General features: G+C 48.5%; 1 protein-coding gene across 3 annotated transcripts in view; it reads left to right on the top strand.

Annotated features, from left to right (window-relative positions):
• The window catches only part of LOC140846471 (small G protein signaling modulator 1-like), a 49,130-nt gene that overhangs the window by 11,107 nt on the left and 11,542 nt on the right, over nucleotides 1–26,481 (top strand). The window contains exons 6-18 of one of the 3 annotated variants that reach the window (XR_012125596.1): nucleotides 945–1,012; nucleotides 2,134–2,297; nucleotides 2,481–2,613; nucleotides 8,099–8,206; nucleotides 8,531–8,669; nucleotides 11,016–11,080; nucleotides 12,941–13,086; nucleotides 15,928–16,056; nucleotides 20,148–20,330; nucleotides 21,573–21,641; nucleotides 23,246–23,836; nucleotides 25,080–25,165; nucleotides 25,271–25,395. Coding sequence is in view for 2 of the 3 variants with exons in the window: in XM_073222864.1 (XP_073078965.1) it covers nucleotides 945–1,012; nucleotides 2,134–2,297; nucleotides 2,481–2,613; nucleotides 8,099–8,206; nucleotides 8,531–8,669; nucleotides 11,016–11,080; nucleotides 12,941–13,086; nucleotides 15,928–16,056; nucleotides 20,148–20,330; nucleotides 21,573–21,641; nucleotides 23,246–23,836; nucleotides 25,271–25,395 (1,920 nt within the window). In the remaining variant the exon portion in view is untranslated. Of the gene's footprint in view, nucleotides 1–944; nucleotides 1,013–2,133; nucleotides 2,298–2,480; nucleotides 2,614–8,098; nucleotides 8,207–8,530; nucleotides 8,670–11,015; nucleotides 11,081–12,940; nucleotides 13,087–15,927; nucleotides 16,057–20,147; nucleotides 20,331–21,572; nucleotides 21,642–23,245; nucleotides 23,837–25,079; nucleotides 25,166–25,270; nucleotides 25,396–26,481 lie in introns of those variants that run through there. The other 2 variants (XM_073222864.1, XM_073222865.1) reach the window with 2 other exon arrangements.

The raw sequence follows: 26,481 nt of genomic DNA, 5'->3' as shown, positions 1-26,481 counted from the left end.
TCAAGACAGCAGTAGGTTTTGAGCTGGAAATGGCAAACCTCAAGTAAATAATCACAAGGCCCATTACCAAGTAGTTTTTTTTTGTTATCTGTGCTGTGTTGAGCCCTTCAAAATATGTGATTTAATTCCCACAGCAACACTGTGTGGTGGGTATTATCATTCCCATTTTATGGAGGAGGAAACTGAGGCTCCCATCAGAGACTATTTTAAGTCACTGTGCTGGGACCTGTGAAGTCAAGGCTGTTGAGAGGCTGTTTTGACCACATGGACACATGGTGGCCTGGAATTAGAGTCTCAGTCAAGACTCTCAGAAACCCATGACGGGAAACGAGCTCAAGCCGACTTAAGCATTGGCTCACATGAACTGAAGAATCCTGGGGCGGTGGCTTCAGGCATGGCTGGATCCAGGGACTCAAATGTGAAGATCTGGCTTTCCATCTCTTGGCTGCCTTCCTGACTGTTGACTCCAGTCTCAGGAAGACTTTTATTTTTTTTGGCCCTGGCCCCCTAGATTTGCAGACTGATTTCATCCTTACCAGTACTCTCCTAGCAAACAGCATTTCTTTCTCAGTGATATAAATTCAGTAATTGAATCTCATTGGCTCTGCTTGGCTCATGGAGCCATCCCTGAACCGAACACTGTGGCTGGAACAATAGAATATGCTGATTGGCCAGGCCTGGGCCAGGTGACCATTCCTGGAGTCTTGGGGTGGAGGGTGGGTGAGATCAGCTCCAGCCAGGTGGACTAGGGGTAAGAGAGGGGAATCCTCAGAAAACTGGGGTGCTGAGACCAAAAGAAAGGGAGATAGAGCCTTGGAAGACTGGGCTACTAATGTTGGGAACAGGTGGGTCCCAGTGGGAAGGGTGGGCTTACGTCCTCTGGGCCCTTCCCCGCAGTGAGGTGGGCAGGTACCCTGCAGGTCTGACCCTCCCGCCCCTTTCAGTGTCTACTGGGACTATGCCATGACCATCCACCTGGAGGAGATTGTCTACCTGCACTGCCACCAGCAAGGTAGGGACCGGCGGGGGCGTGGGGCTGAGGTGTTCCTCCTGGATCCCCTGCCTGCCCCCACCCCCTTACTGCGTGCACAGTCTCAAACTAATGACGTCACCTCTGTGAGCCCCATTTTCCCCATCTGTAAAGTGGGGATCCAGCAGTACCTGCTCGCGGGCTTGTGGGGCTCACATGATGTATGTTGAGGCCTCAGCCTGAAGCCCGTGATGGACTTAGCTGCTGGTATTTAGTGAGTGCTTATCATGTGCCAGGCGTGGTTCCATATAGTTACATGCCCATTATTTAATCATCACAACAGCCCACAGGTAGAGGCGCCGTCGTTCCTGTTTTAGAGGTGAGGAAGCAGCTTAGCACAGGCACACAGCCTGTGAACCTTAGAGCCTGGATTCAAAGTCAGGTCTTTGTCACTCTAGAGTCAGCACCCTGAAGATCTGGGATTAATAACTCGGGTTCCCCTTTAAAGCTCAAAGAAGGTATATTCAGAGCAAGCTGATGGCCATCCTGCTTTAGAAAGTAAGGGATCTGTGCCCTGCCAAGGCACAAAACATTAAGCTGACTGAATGTGACAGACCTGGGTTCACATCCAGGCCCTCCCACTTACCAGCTGTGTGACGTTGGCACGTTACACAACCTCTCTAGGCCTCAGTTTCATATTGATGAATAGGCAATACTAGATATGCCTCATAGGGTATTTCAAGTATTATAACAAGGCACCGCCACTAATGTGCTGTGCTTACATAAACTGAGTGCTCAATACATACTATCTAGAGTAGTAGGTCTAAAAGCCTCCATCCTAAAATAGGTCTGGTAGATTTGTAGAGGGTGCTTGAGGACTCCAGGGTGTTTGGAGGCATTATTTTCTTTGGTGGGTGACTTCAGGGAGGCCGACTACACTCTTCCTGACCATGTCCTACAGTCCCCAGTCAACGATGATAGGTGGGATGAAAGGGGCTCGGAAGTGGAAACTGCCCCTGACCCTCTGCCCAGGCCTTTCCCAGAGCCTCGGGCAGGTGTGTGGTCTGCCTCAGCATGCCTGGGGGGCTGTTTTTGGGAGGGCCCATCCATACACCTCCTAGTGACTTCCTGCTGGGTCTTCTCTGGCTGGCTCCCGGTGGCAGTGGACAGCGGCGGGACAGTGGTGTTGGTCAGCCAGGATGGGATCCAGAGGCCGCCCTTCCGCTTCCCCAAGGGAGGGCACCTCCTGCAGTTCCTCTCATGCCTGGAGAATGGGCTGCTCCCCCACGGGCAGCTGGACCCACCACTCTGGTCTCAGCGCGGGAAGGTGAGTGAGTGTGGGGTGGAATGGGGAGCCCGGGGTGAGGGGGGTCTGCCGTGGGGCACGGTCGCCCCTGCCTGTGGGTCCTCATATGGCTGCTGGGCTCATGCATGCCTGCCAGGACCCTCAGGCTGTATAGGCTGGAAGGCAGGTGTGCCCAGGGGCCATGCGCCAGATGTGTTCTTTCAGGGCAAAGTATTTCCCAAACTGCGCAAGCGAAGCCCTCAGGGTTCCGCCGAGTCCACATCTTCAGACAAGGAAGATGACGAGGCCACGGATTACGTGTTCAGGATCATCTACCCTGGCATGCAGTCTGAATTCGGTAAGCTGCCCTGTTCCTGGGCCCTGTTCCTGGCAGCCTTAGTTTCCCTGCAAATGAGAAAACCACTGACTATTTAGCTAATAAAGATGCTGCTGGGTGGGAGGTGGTATAGAGTAGTGGCAGTGACATGGGCTCTGGAATCCTGGCTTCACCCCCTCTGTGCCTCAGTTTCCTTATCTGTAAAATGGGGATGTTCATAGAAAAATGAGATAAGGCACTTGGCATAGAACACTGAAATATTAGTTGCTATTATATTGTTGTTGTTATGACTTTTTTACTTCAATATATTGTTGTTAGGATTCATGAGATAATGAAGTGATCAATGTAAAGCCCATAGAAGAAGGCCTTGCACACAGTAGGTCCTCAATAAGTGATATTTAACAAGCAGAGGAGAAGCAAAGCACTAGACACTAGCCTGCAAGATGCTAACGTATGTCCAACAACAGGCATAGTCACTGCCATGAAATAGATGCTTAGTTAATTGAAACCATTGTTATTTAAGATTATCATCCCCATGGGATTATTAGAATTAAATGAGTCAATATTTGAAAAGTTCTCAGAAGGAGGCCTGGCATTGATGAAGTGCTGTATGGATTTCTGTTAAACAAATCAATAGCCAGTTATAGATTCTTTCTGTAAACTCCATTGTATTTAACCCTTGGTGGGTTCCATTTGATGGATAATGCCTCTGAGCCTCCCTTTGTGTAAGTGAGGTGGCCGGGCAGTGAGAGGCTCTTTTGCAAGCGGACCTGCTCCCTGGCAATTGGACTGATTGTGCCAGGTTGCTTAATACTCTGGTTCTCACTCATTGCTGAGTGGGATCTGAGGTGTGGGGCAGGCTTGGCTGTAAGGCCTTAGGTTCTGGGCTTAGCCTGTATTTCCTCCCATATGTTCCTTCCTGGCCAGTTAGGAGCAAAGCCTTGTGTCCCTGTGTCACTGAGAGCCGTAGAGTGTCCTGGAGTCCTCATTCCCACATCCACCCCACCTGGGATCAGGGCCTGGGGCCATTCCTGCCTATCCAGGGCCCCACGGCTCCCACAGGCCTGCCAGAGCTGGTTCATCAGAGGGCCACGTGCCCTGTGGCTGCCTTCCCAGGAAACTCTGTCCACAGGCCGTGTGTAGGCTCCTGTGGGGGGCAGGCTGGGTGCTGGATGTCTTACTCATTTGGGGCCTGTCCACGTTCGCCTGTTGCAACGCTGCGTGTGCCAGTGGAACAGGCATGAGCTGTGCCCACACACACCCCTCTGCACGCCGCTCCACTGCCAGCTCCTAGCCTGAGTATCCCTTTGCCTAATGGTCCCTTCTGTCCCTCGGTGAGGTGGTTAGAGGTGTCAGGGAATCAGTGCCTCCCTGGAGCAGCCCTCAGCCAGAGACTGGCAGGAATTGGTGTGTAAATGGCCAGCTCCTCACCCCTTAGGTCAGAAAACTCTGGAATGTGTTCTGTGTGTCTCCCAGAGGTCTCTGCAAGAAGTCAAGCACCAGCTGCCAGTAGTGGTGACTTGCATGGTAACTAACCCTTTACTCTATGCCTTCCTGTCTCACTCCACCCTGGCCATACGTTTTAGGATCACCTCCCAAATAAACTACTTGGACTGGAATCTTTGTCTGCCTTTGGGGAAACCCCAGCTAAGTTGGTTTATTTAGAACAGGGCTTCTCAATCACAGCACTGCTGACACTGCAGATGGAATAATTCTTTTGGTTGGAGGCTGTCCTGTGCATTCTAGGGTGTTGAACAACATCTCTGGTCTCCACTCACTAGATGCCAAGTAGCAAAGCAAGTCATGACAATCAGAAATGTCTCTAGACATTGCCAAGCGTCCTCTGGGGGCAAGGCTGCCCCCAGCTGAGACCTGCTCGTTTAGAGAAAAGCACACATCACTCACCGCATTTGATTCTGCCACTGCAACACAGCCCAGTGCCCTGCCTGATCCAGGCCTCATTCCCTTGCCTATAGAATGGGGATAACAGTACCCCCACCCAGGAGCATATTCGGAGGAGTCAGTGCGATGATACATCAAACGCTCAATGTGATTACTTGACTGATGCTCAGTGAGCAATAGTAGGTATCATGTGGTAAGCGCCACTGTGTGCCAAGCCCACTTCTGTGCACTCTCCGGGTCTTAGTTCATTAATCCTCACCTCAGCCCTTCCAGGCCAGGTGCCATTGTTGTCACCATACCCCATTTTCTGAAGAGGAAACAGAGGCACAGAGAGGTTAAGAAATTGGTCCAGGGTCACACAGCTAAACCTCTGCATGGCTGGAATTTGAATCCAGGTGGTCTGGCTTCAGAGCATGTGCTTCCTACATCCAATTCATGCAGATTGTTTTGACTGTAGTTTGACCTCTTTCATCCTAAAGGTCAGATTCAGTCCACATGCTTGGCTGATTTTCACAGGGGCCTGAGCCTCTGAGCCTCACAGAGTCAGCAGAAACAATCATGTTGAGATTTTCATCTGTGAGCTTTGAAAAGTCCTTTCTGAAGAAGTGCCTAAATCAGAAATAGGTGAACCCCTTGCTGTGGGCCAAATTTGGCCCACTGCCTGTTCTTATAAATAAAGTTTTATTGGAACATGGCCACACCCATTCATTTACAACTCCACAGCAGTGGAGTTGTATAGCTGTGACAGAAACCACATAGTTCACCAAGCCAATTATATTTACTGCCTGGCCCTTCACAGAAAAAGTGGGCAGATGCCTGCCTTAAAGAATAAGAGAGAAGAGTCACCCTCTGGGGGGGATGATGTGGCCACAGATGGTTCTAACTCCCTTTCGGTGTCTTCTTGCCCCTGTATCTCCACCACCTGGTTCTTTGCCTGACTCTTGTGCATGGAGGAGGCGAAGACAAGTTCTAAAACACGAGGATGAGTTGACAGAGAAGGGCATTCATTTCCAGGCTCCTCTGCTGCTGAGATCGTACTGTCTGGTCTGGCAGGAACGAGCCCCCTGTGGCCACCCAGCACTTGAAATGTGCCTAGTCCAAATCGTGATGCACTGTCAATGTGAAATACACACTGGGTTTTGAAGACTTGGAACAAATTAGAAAGTAAAATATCTCATCAATAATTTTATGTTGATTTTATGTTAAATATGTTATATGATAACATGATGGATACATTGGGTTAAACGGAGTATGTTGTTGAGATTGATTTCCTCTGTTTCTTTCTGGTGTGGCCACCAGAACATTGTAAGCCATGCATGTGGCTCATGTTGTATTCCTGTTGGACAGCGCTGGTCTCGTGCGGGGTTTCTCAACCTCGGCACTGTTGACACTGTGGGCTGAATAATTGTGTGCTGGGGTAGGGGGTGTCGACGTTGAACAGCATTGCTGGCATCTACCCGCTCATTGCTAGTAGCATATCGTAATTCCCAGGTTGTGACAACCAAAAATGTCTCCAGATATCACCAAATGTCCTTTGGGGGGCCCAAATTGCCCCAAGAGAATATTAATAGGATCTCAGGGTCCAGTCCCCTGGGTGGAATCCCAGCTCTACCACTTATTAGGTGGGTGGTCTTGGGCATGCTGCTTAACCACTGTGTGCCTCAGTTTCCTTATCTGTAACAGATGATAATGATAGTACTCGCATTCAGTAACAGACAGTTGCTGCTAGTGGACAGAGAAAGGGAATCTCAGTCAAAAAGAGCAACTATGCCAGTTACTACCTGCTGGGGCTTTGGGTGAAGTTCTGAGCCTCAGTTTCCATTTCTGCAAAATGGGAAAGGACATGCTTCCCTTGCAGGGGCATTACAGGTGATAAGGTAAGCCCTGCCTGGCACGGTCCCCAGTACATAGTAGGCACTTTATAAATATCAGCATTCTTTCTTCCTCTAGTCAGTCACAATACATGGGAGCTGCATGGAGCAGGGCAGGGGAGAGGGACAAATCCTAGGAATTGGTGCTTCTAGCCATTTCAGTGTTCTGCCCACGTCTGACCTTCCATTTGACCCATGCCTTTGTTTTGTGTCTCAAGCTGCTCCCGACCCCTTGGGCAGCACTCTCCCCATCTCTGTGGGCCCTGCCTGGATGGTGGCTCCTGCGGGCCAGTCCATGCTGGGGGTAGCCAGAGGCAGTCAGTGGGCACGAACCAGATGGGACCCCACCCTCCCCTGCCAAGCCCGAAGCAGTCACCTCCCAGTAATGTCTGAGCTACCCCACCCCTGGGGCTGGGTGCTGGCCACCTCTGCCATGTTGTCATTTGAGTCTTGGTCCCCAGGGTGATGGAGGTGGAATCCATTGGTGATGTTTGCAGGGTGTGAGGGGCTGAAGGTGGAGGCATGCTTGCCAGACATGGGTGAAACTGATCAGTGCTTCACTGAGATTAGCAGAGAACTGGGGATACTTTTCTAGAATATTTTACAGAGGCTTACTGGTCTTTCTTGTCCAGCTCACTGGTGAGTCTGCCTGGGGAGGAGTACTGTAAAACGCCACTCTTGGTGGCCCTGAGAACCTCACTGTGTAGGCAGCTTTCTCCTCTGTCCGTGGGTAGGGGTGGGCCTGGTCAGCTGCTGAGCTCTGATGCTGTGTGGGGCCTGGACCACAGTGCCCATGTCCCTCAGGGCCTGAGGGGAGAGGCAGGTATTACCAATCACCCTTGGGGAGGCATGCCATATGGGGCAAATGTGCATTTCTCTTAATCTCCCAGAGCAGGGCTTGGCAAAACTAGGGCCCACAGCCAGATTTAGCCTCATTCTTTTCAGCCCACAAAGCTAAGAATGGTTTTTACCTTTTTAAATGATTGAAAAAAAAATTGAAAAGGAACAGTATTTGGTGACATGTGGAAATGATGGGAAATTCACATTTCGGTGTCCATAAATAAAGTTTTGCTAGAACATACCCATGTTCATTTCTTTGCATTTCGTGAAGGGCTGCTTTTGCATTAGGACATTAGAATTGAATGGGCATGATAGTAACTAGATGGCTCATGAGCCCTAAAATATTTACTACCTGGCTCTTTACAGAAAACATTTACCCTGTCCTAAAGAAAATTAAACTTCTGCACCTGCTTAGAACTGCCAAGAGGCCGGTAGGTTAACTTACGGACATTGTGATGGGGGTGTCACAGTTACACTCCGCAGTAGTGCAGACACCGCTGCTTTCCGGGAGCTGGGGAAGAGGACAGGAGGAGAAACTCCAAGGGTTGTATCCTGAGGGCAGCTGATCGCAGTCACCAGTGTCCAGGAGTTAGGAGATCAGTCATGTCCTCTTGGTTCTCCAACTGCTATTATCAAAATTGTTTTTGAAATACAGACCCAGAGACTATTTCTTCAGGAGATTTTAGTTCAGTAGGTCAGGGGGTGGGTACAGGCACGCGGGTTTTTAACAAGTGGTTCTGGGGGTTTGCCAACCCGTTTGAGACCCGCCTGGTGGAACAGCTGTGTGTCTCAGCACCACGGACAGCACCGGTGCCCTCAGCCTGGATCCGCTGGTCCCTTGCCCTTGTCCTGCCTCATCTGTTGAGTTGGTCTCCCTGCCATCTCACCACCAGAGACGCGCTCTCCCAGAAAGTCTACCTCTGGGGACTCAGGACCATCAGCCTTCCCCAGAAGCCCCCAGCAGGCCTCCCCTCCTTCCTGTCAGCCTCCTGTGAGGACAAGTGAGTGACAACATGGCGAGGCTTGGCCTCCTGCTCTGGGACTGGGTCTGCTTTCTTGGCTCTGGACTCTCTCTCTCTCTTCAGCTGCCATCAGCTCTGCCTGGCCCCTGGGGGCCCCAGATCTCGGTGGTGGCTTTCATTGTATCAGATGGGCTCAGAGGTCTGGGTCAGACAACTATTGGGGTTTCTGGTTCCTACTGTCACATTCAGGGTCCTTCCCTGCCCCTGTTCTGGCCCGGGAGTGAGCTGCTTGCCTTGGGATGAGGCTGCTGTGACCCCACAGGCTTAAGCAGGACTCTTCCTCTGCTCCTTCTGTCACCACAGTCCCCCAGGACCTTACGGATGTCTCTGTGAGCAGCCTGCCATCCCTATGGCACCCCAGCCCCCGGAAGTCCTCCTGCTCGTCCTGTTCACAGAGTGGCTCAGCTGACGGCGGATCAGCCAACGGCTGCAACCATGAGAGGTATGAGGGGCTTGAGCTGTGACCAGTTTGCAGATACCCATGTCTTCCCTGCACTGAATTCAGAGGAGTGAACATAGGCTATGGAGTCACCCAGGTCTGGGTTAAATCCAAGAGCTGTGAAGTCCCAGCTGTTGGAGCTTCTTTACATGTATTGATCAGGATAAACAAGGTTATGTCGCAGTAACAAACAGTCCTAAAATCTCAGTGGCTTGTTACAACAAAGCAAAGGTTTATTTGTCATGCATGCTGTGTGTACATCATGGGTCAGCTGGGGGTTCTGCTTCCTCTATTCAAGCCACCACCATCTTAAATATTTCCAATCAGTGACAGAGGGAAAAGTAGCTCTGGAGGGCTTGAGCTCTAGAAATGCTCTGGCCTGAATGCAGCACCTTTCATTTCCTCTCACACCTCACTGGCCCCATCCACAAGGTGCCAGGAAGTGCAGTCCCACTATGCTCCTGGAAGGCAGAAACTAGAAATACTGCTTAATGACAATCACACATGCCTCAGTTGGCTTCTCCACCAGATGAGGATACTGTGCTTGCCTTATACAGCTATTGTATTGGCAAATCAAATGATGGTTTAAAATGGCCAGCATGTGATTCCTGGCACGTGGTAATGTTCAGGAAGTGACACTTCCTATTTTAATGTATGAAGTTAAATGCCCAGATCATCTCTTTCCTTGCCTATAGAGCTTTTGTCTCTTTGAACAACTACTTTGCCTGTTCATGAGTCTGATCTTACTTCCTACTGACCCAGCCTGGCTTGGCCTGGGAGAATGAAATCTTTTTTCCTTCCTGTGCCTCTGTCCCAGTGGGTGGTCCATTCTGCAGCCATGGGATTGTAAGGGTCAGGGGCTGACGTCAAATGTTTGAAGTCACCTGAGCCCTGGCTCTTACTGTGTGAGCTGTGGGCCAGCAGAATTGTCACCTGAGCAGATTCTCAGTCTCTCTTCCCGGACCCACTGAAGCAGAATCTGCATTTAACAGGATTCCAAGATCATGTGTGTACTTTTAAGTTTGAGAAGCACTCATATAACCAGAGGTTCTCACATTTTAATATGCAGCAGAATCACCCGGGGGAGGTAGCAAAACATCCTAGTTCCTAAACTACTTCCCTAGAGGTCCTGATTGAGTAGGGCTGTGTGGGGCCCAGGCATCCACATGTTGGAGGAATTCCAAGCGATTCTTGGGCTGATGGTCCATGGGCCACTGAACAATGCTGTTCTAACCTAGTACCCCCTCTCATCACATCTGCTTACATCAGGTAGTGATGGGCAGCTCATCACCTTCCAGAGAGCCCAGCTACTGTGGAATAGCTGTCAGTGTGATGCTGCTCTTAAATAAATTGAACAGGCTTGAGCCTTACCGACCTGAAGGCTCAAAGAGGGTGACGTTAATATTTAGTGCCTCCATGTGCATCACTGGAGGACTGTAGCCTGCCTCCTCCCCTTTCTGCCTGGGTTTTCCTGGGTGTCCCCTGGGATATCCTGAGACTAAACATGCAGACGTTCCTCCATGCTATTCTCTGCAAGCATGCAGACACCCCCCTCAGCAGTTCTTTGTGTTCTCCAGCAGTGCTGGGGCCTTTCTTCTCTCTCCTCTTTCAGCCAAAACAGCCCCCCAAAATTCCCATGCAGGAAGCTCAGGTATCATCTACTTTGCAGTTAGCTAGACTCTAAATCCCAGTTTGGCTCAGTCTGGCTTAGGTGGGTGACTTTTGAAGTCAGAACTCTTTCTGAAAGTGGCAGAAACCCACTGCAATCTGGTTTGAGTAAAAAAGAAAATCTGTTGCCGGAACTGAGAAGTCCAGAGATGCAGTGACTTCAGGCATGGCTGGAACCAGGTGTCAAGACAGAAATCTGTTTCTTCAGCGCTTACCTCTACCTGCCTCTATGATAGTTTCATTCTCAGGCAGAGGCTTCCTATTCAGAGGCAAGAATGGATCCCAGCAGCTATTGCCTTATATCCACTGACTTAGGAACTCAGGCAGAGAAAAGAGTATCTTTCCTCGGACTTCCAACCAAAGTCCCAGGGCTGATTCTCATTGGCCCACATTGGATCATGTGACCACCTCTGATCCAAGCAGAGTGACTCCAGCCTGAGTCATTTACCTGGTAGAATCAGCCCCTTCCAAACCACAGGGACAGAGGGTTGGGGAGGGGCGACTTCCCATGCTGATAGCGGAAGGAGGAGGCAGTGACGCTCCTGGGTAGGAACAGTGGTCCCCCCAGCGGTCCCCTTGGCTGGCTGGCCGTAATGTGCTCCCTGGAGATACTGAGCTGTGCTCCTCCAGGAAACCTGGCCGCACGTTGATCTAAGTGTCTCCTTCTTTCTCTGTCCCCAGGGCTCCCTTGAAGCTTCTCTGTGACAATATGAAGTACCAGATCCTTTCCAGAGCCTTCTATGGATGTGCGTAGTAGCTGCATTTGCTGTTGTGGTCTCTAGGGAGCATTTCTTGAGTGCCTGCTGTATGCCAGGAATATCAGGGGAAGGAGCCTGGCTCTGGAGTGTGAAATTCTGCTCTGTTTCTTAGATGTCTAGTTTTGGGGCAGTTCCATGAACTTCTCTGACTCTCAGTTTTTTCATCTACAGATTGGGGATACATTTTATCCCTAGGTCCTAAGAGATGGCAGCAAACAGTGGGCTCCTTGGTGATGGGGATTTGGTTCAATCACCACTGCATCCCCAGTGCCCACCTAGAGGGTGTGTTTTCAGGTGGTTGAGAGGCACATACAAAGCCGGCAGCTAGCACTGCTTGTCATGAGGTGCTCCTGTCAGTTCCCATCTCCTGTGGGCAGAAGCAGAATAGTAGGTGGTCTCATCCCTTCCCAAGAACTTAAAAATTGAATTCATAATATGGGTACTCTGTTTATTTCCATTTAACAGATGAGGAAACTAAGGCACAGAGAGGTGAAGTGAATTGCCCAAGGTCACACAGCCAAGCAGCAACAGAGCTGGGACTTGAGCCTAGGCCTACCTGACTGCAAAGGCTCTGCTTTTTTCCACTCTGCTGTATTGATTTTTGGCCAGTTTTATTTCCCCAGCCTCTCGGCCGAGATGGGAGAAATAAAATGCATTAATATTTTCAGGGATGCCAGAAAAGCGTTAGTACATCCTGCGTGCGCCTGCAGAATAGTGGTGTAGATCCTACCCCTGAGTGCCTGGAGAGGCAGGGAGAGTGTGAGCTCCTCAAGGTCAAGGTTTTTGCCTGTTGTGTTAACCACCCATCCCCAGTGTCTAATGAAGGGCTTGGCGTGGAGCAGGCATTGAATGAGTATTTGTGGAACCCAAATGGAAGAGATTCCTGGAGAAAGGGATGGATGTTGAGTGATGTCACTGCACGCCTTGGCTTATTCCTGATGGTGGTGAGAGTCCGGGTGCTGGAGCCAGGCAGCGTGGGCTCAAACCCCACCTCCATCCCCTCCTGGCCATGTGACCTGCGCAGGTGGTGCCAGCAGTCTGTGCCTCAGTTTCTTATAGATGGGGATAACTAGAGGATCTGCTTCATAGGGTTGTGACAGAATAAATGAGTTAAATTATGTAAGCTCTGGACAGCTCCCTGGCCCTTAGCATGTGCTGTGGCCATTACATTGGCATAATCACATCCCACTGTTGGTAGGCGCTGGAAGGTCCACGGTCCTCCCTGGGAGTTGAGGATGAGATGATAGGAGAGAGCCAGAGGGAAGGGGCGCAGTCAGCAAACACTGGCTGGCGTTTGCTGAGTGCCTCCTGCATGCCTCGCACTGGGCCCTCCAGGTACCAGGGTGGAGCAGGTGGAGGGTGGCAGGTCGGTGGGCATTCGTCTGAGCGGCAGGGCCATCTTTGACAGCAAACTGGGTGTATCTCCCTGGCTACTGACTGGCCGGGACCTTCTTTATCCAGCGGCAAGGTGAACAAGAGCTGTTACCACTCCTGCTCTCGTCCTCTCTTGGTGTGGCTCGGAGCCACCCAGAGGCACAGTGAGCCCACAGTCACTGGCTCCTTTCTGCCTGAGGATTGAATGCCTTGGCTTCCATCAGAGGGGGTAGTGGCTCCCTGACTGAGGCTGAGAAATGCCATAGGGCTTCCTTAGCGTCACAGAGCCATTAAGCCATCAAGGCAGCCAGTGACTTGACGCCTTTGAGCCTTCTCTGGAAAGGGGGATGATGAGGATTCACTGAGTCATGAAGACTCACCGAGATTGCCAGCGGTCAGCTCTCTGGAGACCGCGTGCGGCAAGGCGAGGAGGGTTGGGTGGTAGATGACAGGATTTCCCTTCCCCCTCACCAGGGCTTGCCTACTGCAGACACCTGGCCACCGTGCGAACCCACCTGTCAGCCCTGGTCAATCACACGATCGTGTCTCCAGACTTGCCCTGTGATGCAGGACGAGGGCTGACAGCCAGGATCTGGGAGCAGTACCTGCAGGACAGCACGGTAAGGCTTGACCCGCCTTGGTCTGAAGTGGGGCAGAGACGGCAGGGAGTCCGTCTTGTCATCTGAGGAATAGACGCACCTGGTGGGGACTCCGGGATGTTGTGACATCCTTGGGTTCTGCATACCCAAATTGAGGAGAGAGTTCCAAGACCTGTCGCCTGCATCTGCCCATTGATGTAGATCAAGGATGGAAAACACATATGCTCCCCTGGAAGGAGTAAAGAATCAGTGAGTCACTATGCATCTATTAAACATCAGTTGTATGCTCAGTCCTGCATAAGGTGCTGTGAGTCCCCAGCCAGAAGGAATTGTTGAAAATCCTTAGAATAACAAGAGTAGCTAAGTTAGAAGGAGGGCAGCTGAGCCAAGAAAACCCCACCACTGTTCGAAACTCTTTCTCCTGTTTCTGTCTTAGGGCCTAAGAGTTGGACCATGAGATATTTTTACCTGGAGATGGATTTTTACAATTTTCTTATTAGAATACAAGGTCCCTGCAAGCAAAATGTTTATGTCTGAAGAAAGTTTCATGGTCATATAGTTTGGGAAACCAGATTAGGCAGCTTTCTCTATCCTGCCGGACTTCTCAGAACCTTGGCTATGCTGATACTTGTCACTCTCAAGGATTGGGGGAGTGTGGGAGAGCATATGAAGCATTCCCTCAAATGTATGTGGCCACAGGGACCTTTGCTGGAAAAATACCTCCCATGGCAGGTGGAAGGCAGAATCTACTCAGAGAAATACTAGGATTCCTGCTGCCATTTGGAGGAGATCCCTGTGTCCTCCACGTTGGACGAATCCAGTAGCTCAGTTACTGGTTCTCAAACCTGGACAGTTAGAAGGGTTATTTTACTTTTTTTGCCAAAAATAGTTGTTTTCCTAAATTGCAGGAGGAGTGCCTACTTGCTGTAACAATTTGAAGAATGAGGAATGTGGGTGTATAGAACAAAAAATTTTAAGTAGCATCTTTCTGCTCTACCCTAGTTCTAATCCCTGAATTAATGAGTGGTATCAGTTTGGTGTAGACCCTGCCATACATTTCCTATCCTTATGCGTCCACAGATACATCTACACAGATATGTCTGTAATTCTTTTATTTGTTTCTTAAGTGAGGTGACATTATACTTGTATTTTAAGTGACCAATTTTTATATCAGGGATGCTATAATTTATTCAAGTCTTCCCCTAATAATAGACATCTGGGCTTTTCATTTTTTATTCTTTTTAATTATTTAAAAAATGCTTCAGTTGACATCCTTATAAACACATACCTTTCTGTACTAGTGCTTTTATTTTGAGGGTAGAGTCCTAGAAATGCAGTTGATTAATGTGCACTTGAAGTTTAAATAGTTATGCCAGCTTACTTTCTCAAGAGGTCTTAGTGTTTATACTCCTCAGTGGGCTAGGACAGTGCACATTTCCTGAGGAATTCAAGAGATTTATAGACTCGGGGCTCCGCTCCAGCCTTACTGATTTTGTAGCTCTGGGAGTGCAGCCCAAGAATTTATACTTCTGAAAGCTCCCCACATGCTTCTGGTGCTCTTTTGAGGCACTAGGCTAAGGACAAATTGGTTGCAACACAAATATTTTTCATCTAATTTTTTCATAACTGGTTTGGTCATATTCTCATTCTTCTTGGTTGGACTATTGTATTAGGGTAGACTGAGCTGCAGTAACAAAAGTCCCCACTATTTCAGCTGCTTGACACCATGAGGGTGCATTTCTTGCTCATTGAACAGTCCTAGGTGAGCCTTCCTAAGAAATAGGCATCTCTCCTCCCTCCAGATGTTCAGAGGTCTTTCAGTCTTGTGACCCCACCATCCTCCAAGGACTCATGGTCACCTGTCTCCCAACAGAGAGCATGAAGGAGCACACCTTCTTCAAAGCCCTGGCCTGGAAATGGCTCACATCACTTCCTCTCACATCCCACTGGCCAGAACCCAGTGATACGGTCACACCAAACTGCAAGGGGGGCTGGGAAATGGAGTCCAGCTGTGGGCTTCAGGAGAAGAGGATGTAGATTTTGAATAAAGAGTTCACAGCGTCAGCCACAAATAGTTCTCTGAATTTTAAATAACTTTGACAAAGGTTGTCTGCATAATGGAAACCAAAATTCCCAACAGGGACAAAAGAATGGCTGTTTTTGCCATTTTTGTTGGGTACATCTAAGACTAGCATTAAGGTATGAAAGATGCTTTTGATTTTGGATTGTGAAGTAAAGAGATAAGATAAGAGGAGACAGAACCCCAGTGCCTTTTAGAGTAGCCTTCCAGCAGTCATGGACACACACACACATGTGAACAGTTAGGACCTGCAGGTCCCCCAGCTTGACTTGAAACTGCAAAGCCTTTGCCTGAAAATGAATTTAAGAAAACAAAGAGGACAAATCTATTCCATGATACAGAAAACAATTGTTAAAATCATCCCAGTGTGCACAAAAACTATTAGTGTATGAGGAACCGGCTGGAAATGGTCATTTTCAACTCATCTGCCTTAAAATAATTATCTGAGAGCTGAGTCAAGATTAATAACTCCTATATTCCCAAATAAGCACAGTACACACAATTTACTGAAAATGAAGTAGAAATGTTAATATATTATGTATTAGCCTTTCTTTTTGTTTTGTTTTGACTCTGCACAGCCTTCCCTCGCAGAGATGTGCCGTTCCCCCCGTGGTGGGCAGCCGGGGGACTCCCCGGATCTTGCTCTTACATATCTGGGCACCTGTGGCTTTGCGCATCACACCATGATCTCTGAGGCTGGGCCTAAGGAGCAGGACTGCCGGGGCAAGAGCCCAGCCCGGGTTTCTGTTGACCAAGCCTTTGCTTCCTCCCCTCTGCTGCAGAGTTATGAGGACCAGGAGCTGCTGCGCCTCATCTACTACGGGGGCATCCAGCCAGAGATCCGCAAGGCCGTGTGGCCCTTCCTCCTGGGCCACTACCAGTTCGGGATGACGGAAACAGAAAGGAAGGAGGTTGGTAACCCCGATGGGGTCTTCGGTAGCAAGAGGAGCCAGATGCTATGAGGCTGGGGAGCTCTGGTCCCATTTTGGATCAAGGTGGGGCAGGGAGGTGCAGTGCAGGGGAGCCAAGAAGCTCCAGAGCAATACTTGTCCCAATGCAAGCCACAGATGTCATTTTTTTAGGTTAACTTTTTATTTTGAGATAATTATAGGTTCGCGTGCAGTTATAAGAACTAATGCAGATGGCTCTCATGTATCCTTATCCAATTTCCCCAGTGGTAACATTTTCCAAAACTATAACATCACAACCAGGGTATTGCCATTGGTGCAGTATACCACTCTGACTCCCACCTCCCAGTTTACTTGTATTTGTGTGTGAGTTTGAGTGTCAGTATGTAGGTATTTAGTTCTCCACAATTTTATCACATGTCACAGCCAACACACAGACTATTTCCAGCACTCACAAATCTCCTCAAATTGTCCTTTTATGGCCACAGCCGCCTCTCTCCCACTCCCCGCCCCCTCTCCAGCCCCTGGCAACCACGAATCTAGTCTAAATTCCTATAATTTCCTCATTTCATGAATGTTGTATAAATGGAATCGTACAGCATGTAGCCTTTTGAGATTGACTTTTTTCACTCAGCATAATTGTCTGGCGATCCATCCAAGTCGTTGCCTGTATCAGTAGCTGGTTCTGTTATAGCCGAGGGATGCTCCATGGGGCGGACGCACCACAGTTTGCTTCGCTGTCCACCTGTTGATGGGTAGGCGGGATGTTTCCATTGCTTGGGCCATTACCAATAAAGCTGCAATGAACATTTTGTAGAGACTTTTGCGTGAGCGTAAGTTGTCATTTCTCTGGAATAAATGCTCAAGGGTGCAATTGCTGGATCGTGAGATACTTGCATGCTTAGTTTTATAAGAAACTGCCAAACGTTTAGAGGGGCTGTACCATTTTATATTCCCACCAGCAGTCTAGGAGTTCCCCTGCTTGCACCCCCACCAGGATTTGGTGGTGTCATTCTTTTGTATGTTAGCCACTCAGGCAGGTACATTGGCCTGAGGATATCTAGTTACCTCAGCACCATTTGTTGATCGAGCTATTTTTCCTCCAATGAATTGCTTTTGCTTCCTTATTTCATCGTGGTTTTAATTTGAATTTCCCAAAGGCTGGTGATATTGAACATCTTTGCACATGCTTGCCATCTGTGTGTCTTCAGTGAAAAACCTGCTCGTGTCTTCTGTCCACTGCTGGGTTTGAGAGTTCTTTATATGTACTCTACATATTAACTCTTCTTGGAAATGTGGTTTTGCAAATATTTTCTCTACCTTGTCTTTTCATCTTAATGGGGTCTTTTTGCAAAACAAATTTTTTGACTTTTGATGAGGTTCAGTTTATCAATTTCTCATATGGAGTGTACTTTCATATGAGGTCTAGGAACTTTGTGCCTAGACCTAAATCCCAAAGATTTTCCTCTGTTCCTTTTTCCTTTGAAGTTGTATAACGTGTTTTACATTTGAGTCTGTGATCCATTTTGAGTTCATTTTTGTTTACACCATGTGGCTTAGGTCGGGGTTCATTTTTTGGCCTGGGGATGTCTAGTTACTTCAGCACCATTTGTTGATGGAGCTATTTTTCCTCCAATGAATTGCTTTTGCTTCCTTGTCAAAAATAAGTCAGGCATATTAATGGGGACCATCTTCTGGACTCTGTTTTATCCATTGATCTAATACCACACTGTCATTAGTAATCACCAGCTAGTAAACACCATGCAGTCTTGATCCTAAATGTTTTAGTAGTCACATTCTAAAAAGTAAAAAGAAACAGATGTAATAAATATTTTAAAACTTTTTTGTTTAAAATAATTGTAAGTTCACAAGAAGTTGCAAAAATTATAATACCACAAGCCCTGTCTACCCCACCTGGCTTCCCCCAGTGGAAACATCTTATAGAACCATAGGGCATTATTAAAACCAGGACATTGACACTGGCACAATACCACTGGCTAGACTGCAGACCTTACTAGGATTTCATCAGTTTTTGCATCTGCTGGTGTGTGTGTGTGTGTGTGTGTGTGTGGTTCTGTCATTTCATCAACATGAAATTAATATTAATAATATATTTTATTTAACCCAATATATTACCATTTCAGTGTGTTAGGAATGTAAAACTCAGTAATGAGATACCTTACATTCTTTTATCCATACTAACTTTTTAAAACCTGGTTCTATTTTACACTCCATGTACCACCTGTACTATTACTTACTAAATATTTGTCTTTAAATTGGCTCACTTAAAAATTCATGTGACTTTTAGAAAAAGATTTATATCCCTACCACCAGTAGAAAACCAATACATCTTCCCATAAAGGGAAGGAAACTATAAAAAAAAATAATAGAATTATGACAAAATGATGTAATTCAGTTCTACCTACATTTGGTAGTTTGCCTGAGGCCTGTTCTCTCTTTCTTAAAAAGGGAGATTATAAAGTGGTACAGGAGGTGTTAGGCACACAGTAGCACCAGGCTGGCCTTCCTCATTGTCAGAAAAGTTGCCGGAGAGTTGAAGTGGGAACTCTCACCCTGCGGTTCCATGTGATGAGGCCCCATGCCAGGGAACTGTCCAAAATCATTTTGGTACCAGGGTGAGGCCCCTCCATGCTTCATTCATGGCTGGTAGGCTTCTGGGCAGGTAAGAACCGGGAACTGCAGTGTGCTGGGCCCTATGCTTGGACTGGGGACCTAGAAGTGCACCAGATGAGGTCCTTGCCAGGTTCGTGGGGGTTGTGTAGAGTCAGATGGGTGGAGGCAAGCCCGGGGCTGTTGTCAGAGCACATAGGAGGCTCTTCCAGGTGGAAGTCAGCGGGAAGGCTGCCTGGATTCTTTGAAGGAATTGCTTTACAGGCAAGGAGGATGAGGAAGGGCCTCTGGGAAGGGGACACTTGCGTGAAGCTGTGTGTCCTCATGTGGGAAGGGGCAGGACTGCAGGGTGGGTGCGGCTGGAATACAAAGGACCGGGGGAGTGGGGTAGCACTGAGAGGTGGAGCTGGAGAGGAAACGGGAGGGAGGCTGCTGAGTGGGACAGGGCTCAGAGGGGCCACGCAGGCCCCGGGAAGGAGGCTGCTGCGGTCGTCCAGGTGCAGGGTCGGGGAAGCCCAGCCGAGAATGGCAGTGGGAATGGGGAGTGGGCTTGGATGAGTCTTTGGGAGGTCGGTCAGAGGGAGCCACTCAGGACAGTCACTGTGCAGGGTGGACCCTGAGCCTCTCTCCAGAAGCCCCGAATAGCTGCAGGATCCCCCCCACTCCTGGCATAGGACAGACTTCCTGCTCGTCATGCCCTTACTTAGATCGGCTTGTCTGCCAACACTTATGGCCAGAGATCTGGCAGATTCCGGTCCCCTGTTACCTGGGCTGGTAACATGGGAACAATACAAGCTCCCCACACTCTACTGAAATCCCACAAGGAAAATGCTTGAAATCTGTGTCCCTTCGGTAAGGCCATGTCTGCATGTAAAGGAAGGGGTCAGCTTTATTCACCTCTGGTTCCCCACCATCTGTCCCCAGGTTGGGCATGTGGGAGGCCCTCGGTAAATGTGTCGAATGAGTGGATGGATGAAGCATTTGCTCATCTTGTATACCATAAGCCCTTTTTATAGCCTAGCACATAGTAGGCACTTATCAAATTAACTGGATAAGTGAATGAATGAATGAATGAGGAAGGAGAGAAGAGAAGGAAGGAAATGGAGGACAGAAGCAGTTTTCTCATTTCAATATCTGCAAGGCTTAGAACTCTGCCTGGTGCAAAGTTAGGGGCTCAAGAAATATTTGAATGTGTAAATGAATGAATAAAAGAAGGCAGGAAGAGAGGTTAAAAATTGAAAGAAAAATGGCCTTCCTCACTTTTGTGTCTTCCCAGGGCCTAGCCGGTAGTACCGAGCACATAGTAGGTGTTCAGTTAAGGTCTGTTGGATGTTAACTCCATGAATGTTGAATGGCTGGTTTCAGGGCTCAGGGTCCTGGGCCAGAGCCATCCTCTTCCCAGTTGGGCTGGCCCTCCCCAGGGGTCCCCAGTACTCTGGCTGACCTTGCATCTGCCCTGGCAGGTGGACGAGCAAATTCATGCCTGCTACGCACAGACCATGTCGGAGTGGCTGGGCTGTGAGGCAATCGTGCGGCAGAGGGAGCGGGAGTCCCATGCGGCTGCCTTGGCCAAATGTTCATCAGGGGCCAGCCTGGACAGCCACCTGCACCAGATGATGCACCGGGACTCTACCATCAGCAACGAGGTGATGGGTGCCTCCCCTCAGGGAGTAAAGTGGGCAGTGAAGGCAGGATCAGCTCCATCAGGCAGTCATAGGAGCAGTGAGGGCTGGAGCTTTGGGACAGTCTCACCCCTAGCTTTTGGGTGGAACATGTCTTTGGAGCCTGGGAGACCTGACTTTGAACTCCAGCACCATCATTTCCCAGCTCTGGGGCCTCAGGCAAGTACCTTTACCACTGGGACTCAGTTTCCTTGTCTATAAAATGGGAATAACCCTTTGTATAGGGGAGATTTGTGTGCAGCTCAAATGATACAGTGTGTAGAAAGCATCTAGCACAGTGCTAGGCTTTCCTTTATTCCATAAATACTTCTTGAGTACCTACCATGTGCCAGGCACTATCAGAAATGTTCTGGAAAGTCAGGAATGCTCCAGTGACCAAGTCAGACACATCTGTCTTCACAGAATGTCTAGGTTAACAGCAGGAGCTGACAAGAAAGCTAATTATCTTTCCAGGGGGTGTATCTGTCATCGATTGCTGCAATAATGCTGCATAACAAACAACCACCAAAGGCAAATTGCCCATGAATCTATGGGTCAGCAGTGAAGTTTTGCTCTGAGCAGGGCTGGGTGGGCTCACTCTTGTGCCTGCTGTGAGCCCCTGGACAACAAAGAGATTTGTGGCTCTGGGCAGGCTCTCTGACTTGTCTGAGGTGACTGGCTCTGCCCCAGTGTCTTACCCTCCAGCCGGCTAGCCTGGGCAGGTTATCATAGTGCAGCTCGTGAAAGAGAAAGCAGAATGCACACGTGATTTTTAAGCCTCTCCCTGGTGGGGTGTGCTAACATCCCATTGGCCAAAGCAGGTCACATAGCCAAGCCTAGCTTCAGGGTAGGCAGGAACTAAACGTAACAGGGCAAACTACTGGGCCATTCATACAACCAGGTCCTCTAAGTTGAAACAAAATGAGCCAGAGGTCTCAAATACAGTGCAGTTAAGTGTGGGATTTTCCGGTTGCAGGGGCGGGAGTGGGGACCCTGCTGCCGGCATGGCCTCTGAGGAGGCTTGGGGAGCAGGGAGGGAGTCCCCCCAGCCCACTTTCATTTAACCCATGAATCTGAGGCCCTGAGAGGGGACTTGCCAAGTCAGGAGTAGAGGTAAGAACTACGCTTGCTGACTCTCGGCCCAGCGGTCCCTTCTGGGCTGCATGCAGGGGGCCTGCGCCAGGATGCAGCCTCACCCGCACTCCCTCCTGCCCCCTTTTCCCTCAGTCCTCTCCCAGCTGCAGTTCAGGCCGCCAGAATATCCGCCTACAGAGCGACTCCAGCGGCAGCACACAGGTGAGCCTCGGCTGCCCTGCACCCCCTTCCCCCCTGCTCCCCTCCCTCCAGGTGGGATTGGGTGTCCATCATCCGGTCGTTTATGGTTTGTCTGGTTTAGCTTTCTGTGCTAGCATTAAATACTGAGTTTTATGAACAAAACAGCAGTAGGCTCATAGACACTGAGACGTGACCGGTGGTTACCATGGGGGAGGGATTGCAGTGGGTGGGAGAAATAGATGAGAGGGATACAGGGGCCCCAAATCTCAATTGTAATATAAATTAGTCATAGGGATTAAAGTGCAACATAGAGAATATTGTCAATAATTCTGCAACATCTTTCTATGTTGACAGACAGTAACTACACTAGTTGGGAGGAGCATCTAATAATGTCTGAAACTGTCAACTGTGTTGTATACCTGAAACCAATTTTTAAAAACTGAGTTTTTAGTTACACAAGTAATATATGAATCTACTCTCCCTGTTAAAAAAAAATTAAAATATTGCAGAGAAAGGTAAATTTGGCTTTGACCACCTCTAATACCCACTGGCCTTCCCTAGAGGTAACACCACTGTCATCAGTTTACAGTCTGTCTTTCCAGACTCTTCTGTGTGCCTTTGCAGACACAGAACTATGCAGACTATATGTAGAGGATGTATTTCGGTGACTGATTGTCTTTAAAATTCCCACATAAATGCCATAGTTTGTTTTGTTTAACAGCTCTCCGTTTCATTCAGTGAAATGTTAACCAATCTGACTCAATATTAAAGAAAAAAGCAAAGTGCAGAAAACGTGCATACTATGTCACTTCTTGTGTGAAAAGAGGAAATATTAATTTGTGTGCATTTGCATAATAATGGGAGAATAAACCATAAACCAATCAAAATGGTTCCCTAGAGTAGTGAGGGGAGATAGCAGGCAAAGAAGCTACAGTTCCATGAATTCTAGTTTTGACTTTGGAATTAGGTAAATTTTTTTACATAACGTAAAGCAATTTAATCAACAAGAAAAGAAACAAACATTTGAAGCTAACGGTAAATCAAGTTGGTGGCATAACCGTACAGAGAAGACATATTTCAGGTGACCTTGGAACTGCGCTGTTACCCGCCATGGGATATGGCTGACGGTCAGAAAGAAGCACAAATAAGTCATTGAGACGTGTCCTAGAGACTTGTCCATAGTATTTCATATATATGTACTTTTGAAAATTTATCCATAATTGTCCAACTGCATGGCTATAAGGTGCTGTTTTTAGCCTGTTGCCTATTTTATTAACTAATTTTTTACTTTAAAAAACTGCACATAATTCTGTATCATGAAAAGTATTGTGTCCTCTGCCTTAATTCCTTAGTACTCCCTCCTCAGAGTCAGTTGAAATAGTTCCTTATTTTTTCTGGATTATTCCTTGTATCTCTATGTATGCAGGTGCCTTTTTTATTTTTCACAGATGAGAGCATATGTTACACCTTGTCCTGCTTCACTCTTTTTACTGTCTGTGTAATATTCCACTGCACGTGCAGCCCATATCTGAAGCAGTCCCCTGGTGGTGGATATGTGGTTGCTGCTGGAAGCAGGGCCACAGTGGGTATCCCGGCCCATCCGTCTTTGTGTGCCTTGTCTCCAGGTATTTGAGTCTGTGGACGAGGTGGAGCAGGTAGAGGCAGAAGGCAGGTCAGAGGAGAAACAGCCCAAGATGCCTAATGGGAACCTGGTGAACGGCACCTGCTCCCCAGACTCTGGCCATCCTTCCTCCCACAACTTCTCTTCAGGCCTCTCAGAGCACTCGGAGCCCAGCCTGAGTACAGAAGACAGTGTCATGGAGGCCCAGTGGAAAACCTCCCTGGGGCTTCGGCCCGGGGACAGCAGTGTGGACGATGGGCAGAGCAGCGAGGCCACCACTTCCCGGGATGAGGCTCCCCGTGAGGAGCTGGCCGTGCAGGACAGCCTGGAGAGCGACCTCCTGGCCAATGAGAGCATGGACGAGTTCATGTCCGTCACCGGCAGCCTGGATGTGGCTCCGCCAGAAAAGGAGGTCGCCATGATGGGGGGCTGGGGGGGCGGCGAGGTGCAGAAACACGGCCGGGTGGACAGTGAGAACAACCTCTCGGAAGAGCCTGAGATGGAAAGTCTCTTCCCCACCCTGGCTGCTCTGGCTGTGACCACGTCTGCCAACAATGAGACATCCCCTGTGTCTTCCAGCGGTGTCACCTACTCCGTAAGTCACAAGGATTCTCCTCCTCTCAGTTTTCTCATCTAACAGCCATGGAGGGTGGGAGTGTCCAAACAAACCTCAGTTAGGCAGAACAGTCTTCGGTTCATTGCTTTTTCTCCATCAGGGAGGAGTCACAGCAGAAACCCTTTTGGGAGGGAGAACAATGTAGTACTTGAAGAACCCAGGCTTTGCAGTCCAACAGCCCTGGGTTCAGATCCCAGTTCAGGCATATGGATCCTCGGTTTCCTTATCTGTCTAGGGCCTTCCTCCCTGAGCTCGTCTCAGAATCAGCGAGTCACACCCTCTGTGCCTGACACACAGTGAGCACCCGGTCAGTAGCAGCCTTGATGGGGAGCATCTCCATTCACACCCAGGTCCGATGTCTTTTAAATGTTCAAGTTGGCTTTCCTGCCAAAAAGTCTGAGACAAAGGACATGTACTGAGAGAGGGGTTTTCTGAGCCAGGCACCACATATCCATTTTCCTGGAAAGAATTTATTTCTATCAGAATGCTCGTGGTTAAAGCGTCAAACACCCAGAGACGCTGAGTGCAAACACCAGGAGCTGTCGCCCCTCCTGCCCGCCTTGCGCTTCTTCCTGGTAACCAGGGGCATAACCAGCCTTAGACAAAGTTGGATTCTCTGCTCTTTCAGAACACCCAGGTGGTGGGAATCTGGGTTGTCAGCCTGCATAAGTTACAAACCTGATCTGAGCCCATGAATTATGCAGGGAGATATGTTTTACACTTAATTTGGCACCTATGTTCAAGACAGGCAGTTGTCCTTGAGACCGCAGGGTGTTAGTAGCTTTTTCCTTTTCCCTTATGGGGGTGGGTGGGGGTGTGGCTCTGTGGAGTCCTGCCTTCATGCAGGAAAATCTCCCATTAGATTCTTTGCTTTGGGGAAGAGAGGACACAAAACCATTAAGTCCAAGCTGAAATTTTCTGATGGCAGCTTTCCCTCAAGGCAAAAACTAGCTTTGGTATTTTCTTGCCTTTCTGGGTTAATTGTTGGCCTTGAAATGCTCCTTACGCTTCGCTGGGTCATTTCGTCAGGATTGTTGGGTCGAGGCATCCAGTCTAGCATGTTGCCAGGACTGGACTCCTGTGCAGTTCTTCCATTCTTCTTGTGTGGTTTTTGGCAGAGCGGGGGGCACTTGCAGCCACAGTTATAACCCTTAGTTTCTTCAGCTATAAGGTGGGGATAAGAAGTCAACGCACTTCATAGGGCTGTTTTGTTTTATCAAAGGGAAAAAAAAGAATTTTCATCACATGAAGCAAAAGAGGCTTTCTCAGAAAACAACAAAAGTAAAGTCCATCCCCTGAGTGATCCAGGTAGAAAATGACAGGAGAGGGCTTGGGGGAGGGGCGGTCTCTGGAAGGCAGCGTCTCTGCGGAGCTGGGGTGTGATTTCTTTCCTTCCCTGCTGGGCGCCTGCAGCCTGAGCGGCTGGACCAGTACACGGTGAACCTGCACCGCATCGAGAAGGACGTGCAGAGGTGTGACCGCAACTACTGGTACTTCACTCCTGCCAACCTGGAGAAGCTGCGCAGCGTCATGTGCAGGTTGGGGGGCTGTGGGGAGAGTGGGGGGGCAGTGGTGGGGGTTATGGGGTGCCCAACTGGCACTGCAGCCTCTGCAGCTGGCACCTTGCCCCCCGAGGATCTTCTTCCAGCCCACATTGGCAATAACCCAACAGTCATGGTACTGATGATAATAGAGAACATTAGTTAAGCATTTACTAGATACCTGGCCTTGGCCTGAGCCCTTTGCTAACATCATTTCTCTTAGATCACAAGTGTATGATGTAAGCATTATCCATTTTACAGGGAAGGAAATGGAGGCCCAGAAGGGTAGGCATTGCTCAGAGGCCCCCAGCGGGGCAGTGGCCGAACTGTGAGGAGGACACACATCCATTGTCTCCCAGGCTCTAGAATCTGGGCTTTATTTCTTTAAGCCAAAATCGGGGGCTGCTTATCACTTCCATTAAATATTAAATATTGTAGTTCTTAAAATATGAAAGCAACCCATGCTTATTAAAAATCTAAATCAACCGAGGTAATCAGAATTTCATAAGGCATAAGGAGAAACTTCCATATGCCATCATCAATGCCACTCATCTGTAAGAAAACACTACTACCAACAATTTAGTGAATATCCTCCCAAGCCATATTATATATGATATATAATAACATAAGAGATAGTATATTGTAAGACAATTATAACATTGTATAATATGGATGCATACATGTTTTGATGTTTTTAAAAATGTTTTACCTATGAGGGATTATACTATAAACAATTTGCCTACAGCTTGCTTTTTACACTCAACAGTATATTCTGGACTTCTTTCCATGCGACTGTAACTCAGGAGTTCACACACTACTACTACAGCCACAGGCCAAATCTGGCCCTCCACTTGTTTTTATAAATAGTTTTATTAGAACTCAGCCATGCCCATTTGTTTGCATATTATCTATGATTGCTTCTACAGAGTTGAGTAGCTGAAACAGAGTATATGGCCTACAAATTTGAAAATAATTATTATCTGGACCTTTCAGAAAAGGTTTGCCGACCCCTACTCTAACTCATTCTCATTAATCAGCACCATCTCTTAACTATTCTGCCTTACAGTCTCCCAAGCAATTGCT

Source organism: Manis javanica, chromosome 15 (assembly GCF_040802235.1).
Source record: "Manis javanica isolate MJ-LG chromosome 15, MJ_LKY, whole genome shotgun sequence".
NCBI lineage: Eukaryota > Metazoa > Chordata > Mammalia > Pholidota > Manidae > Manis > Manis javanica.
The sequence above is the reverse complement of the archived record's forward strand: the minus strand, read 5'-3'. Positions and strand labels throughout refer to the sequence as shown.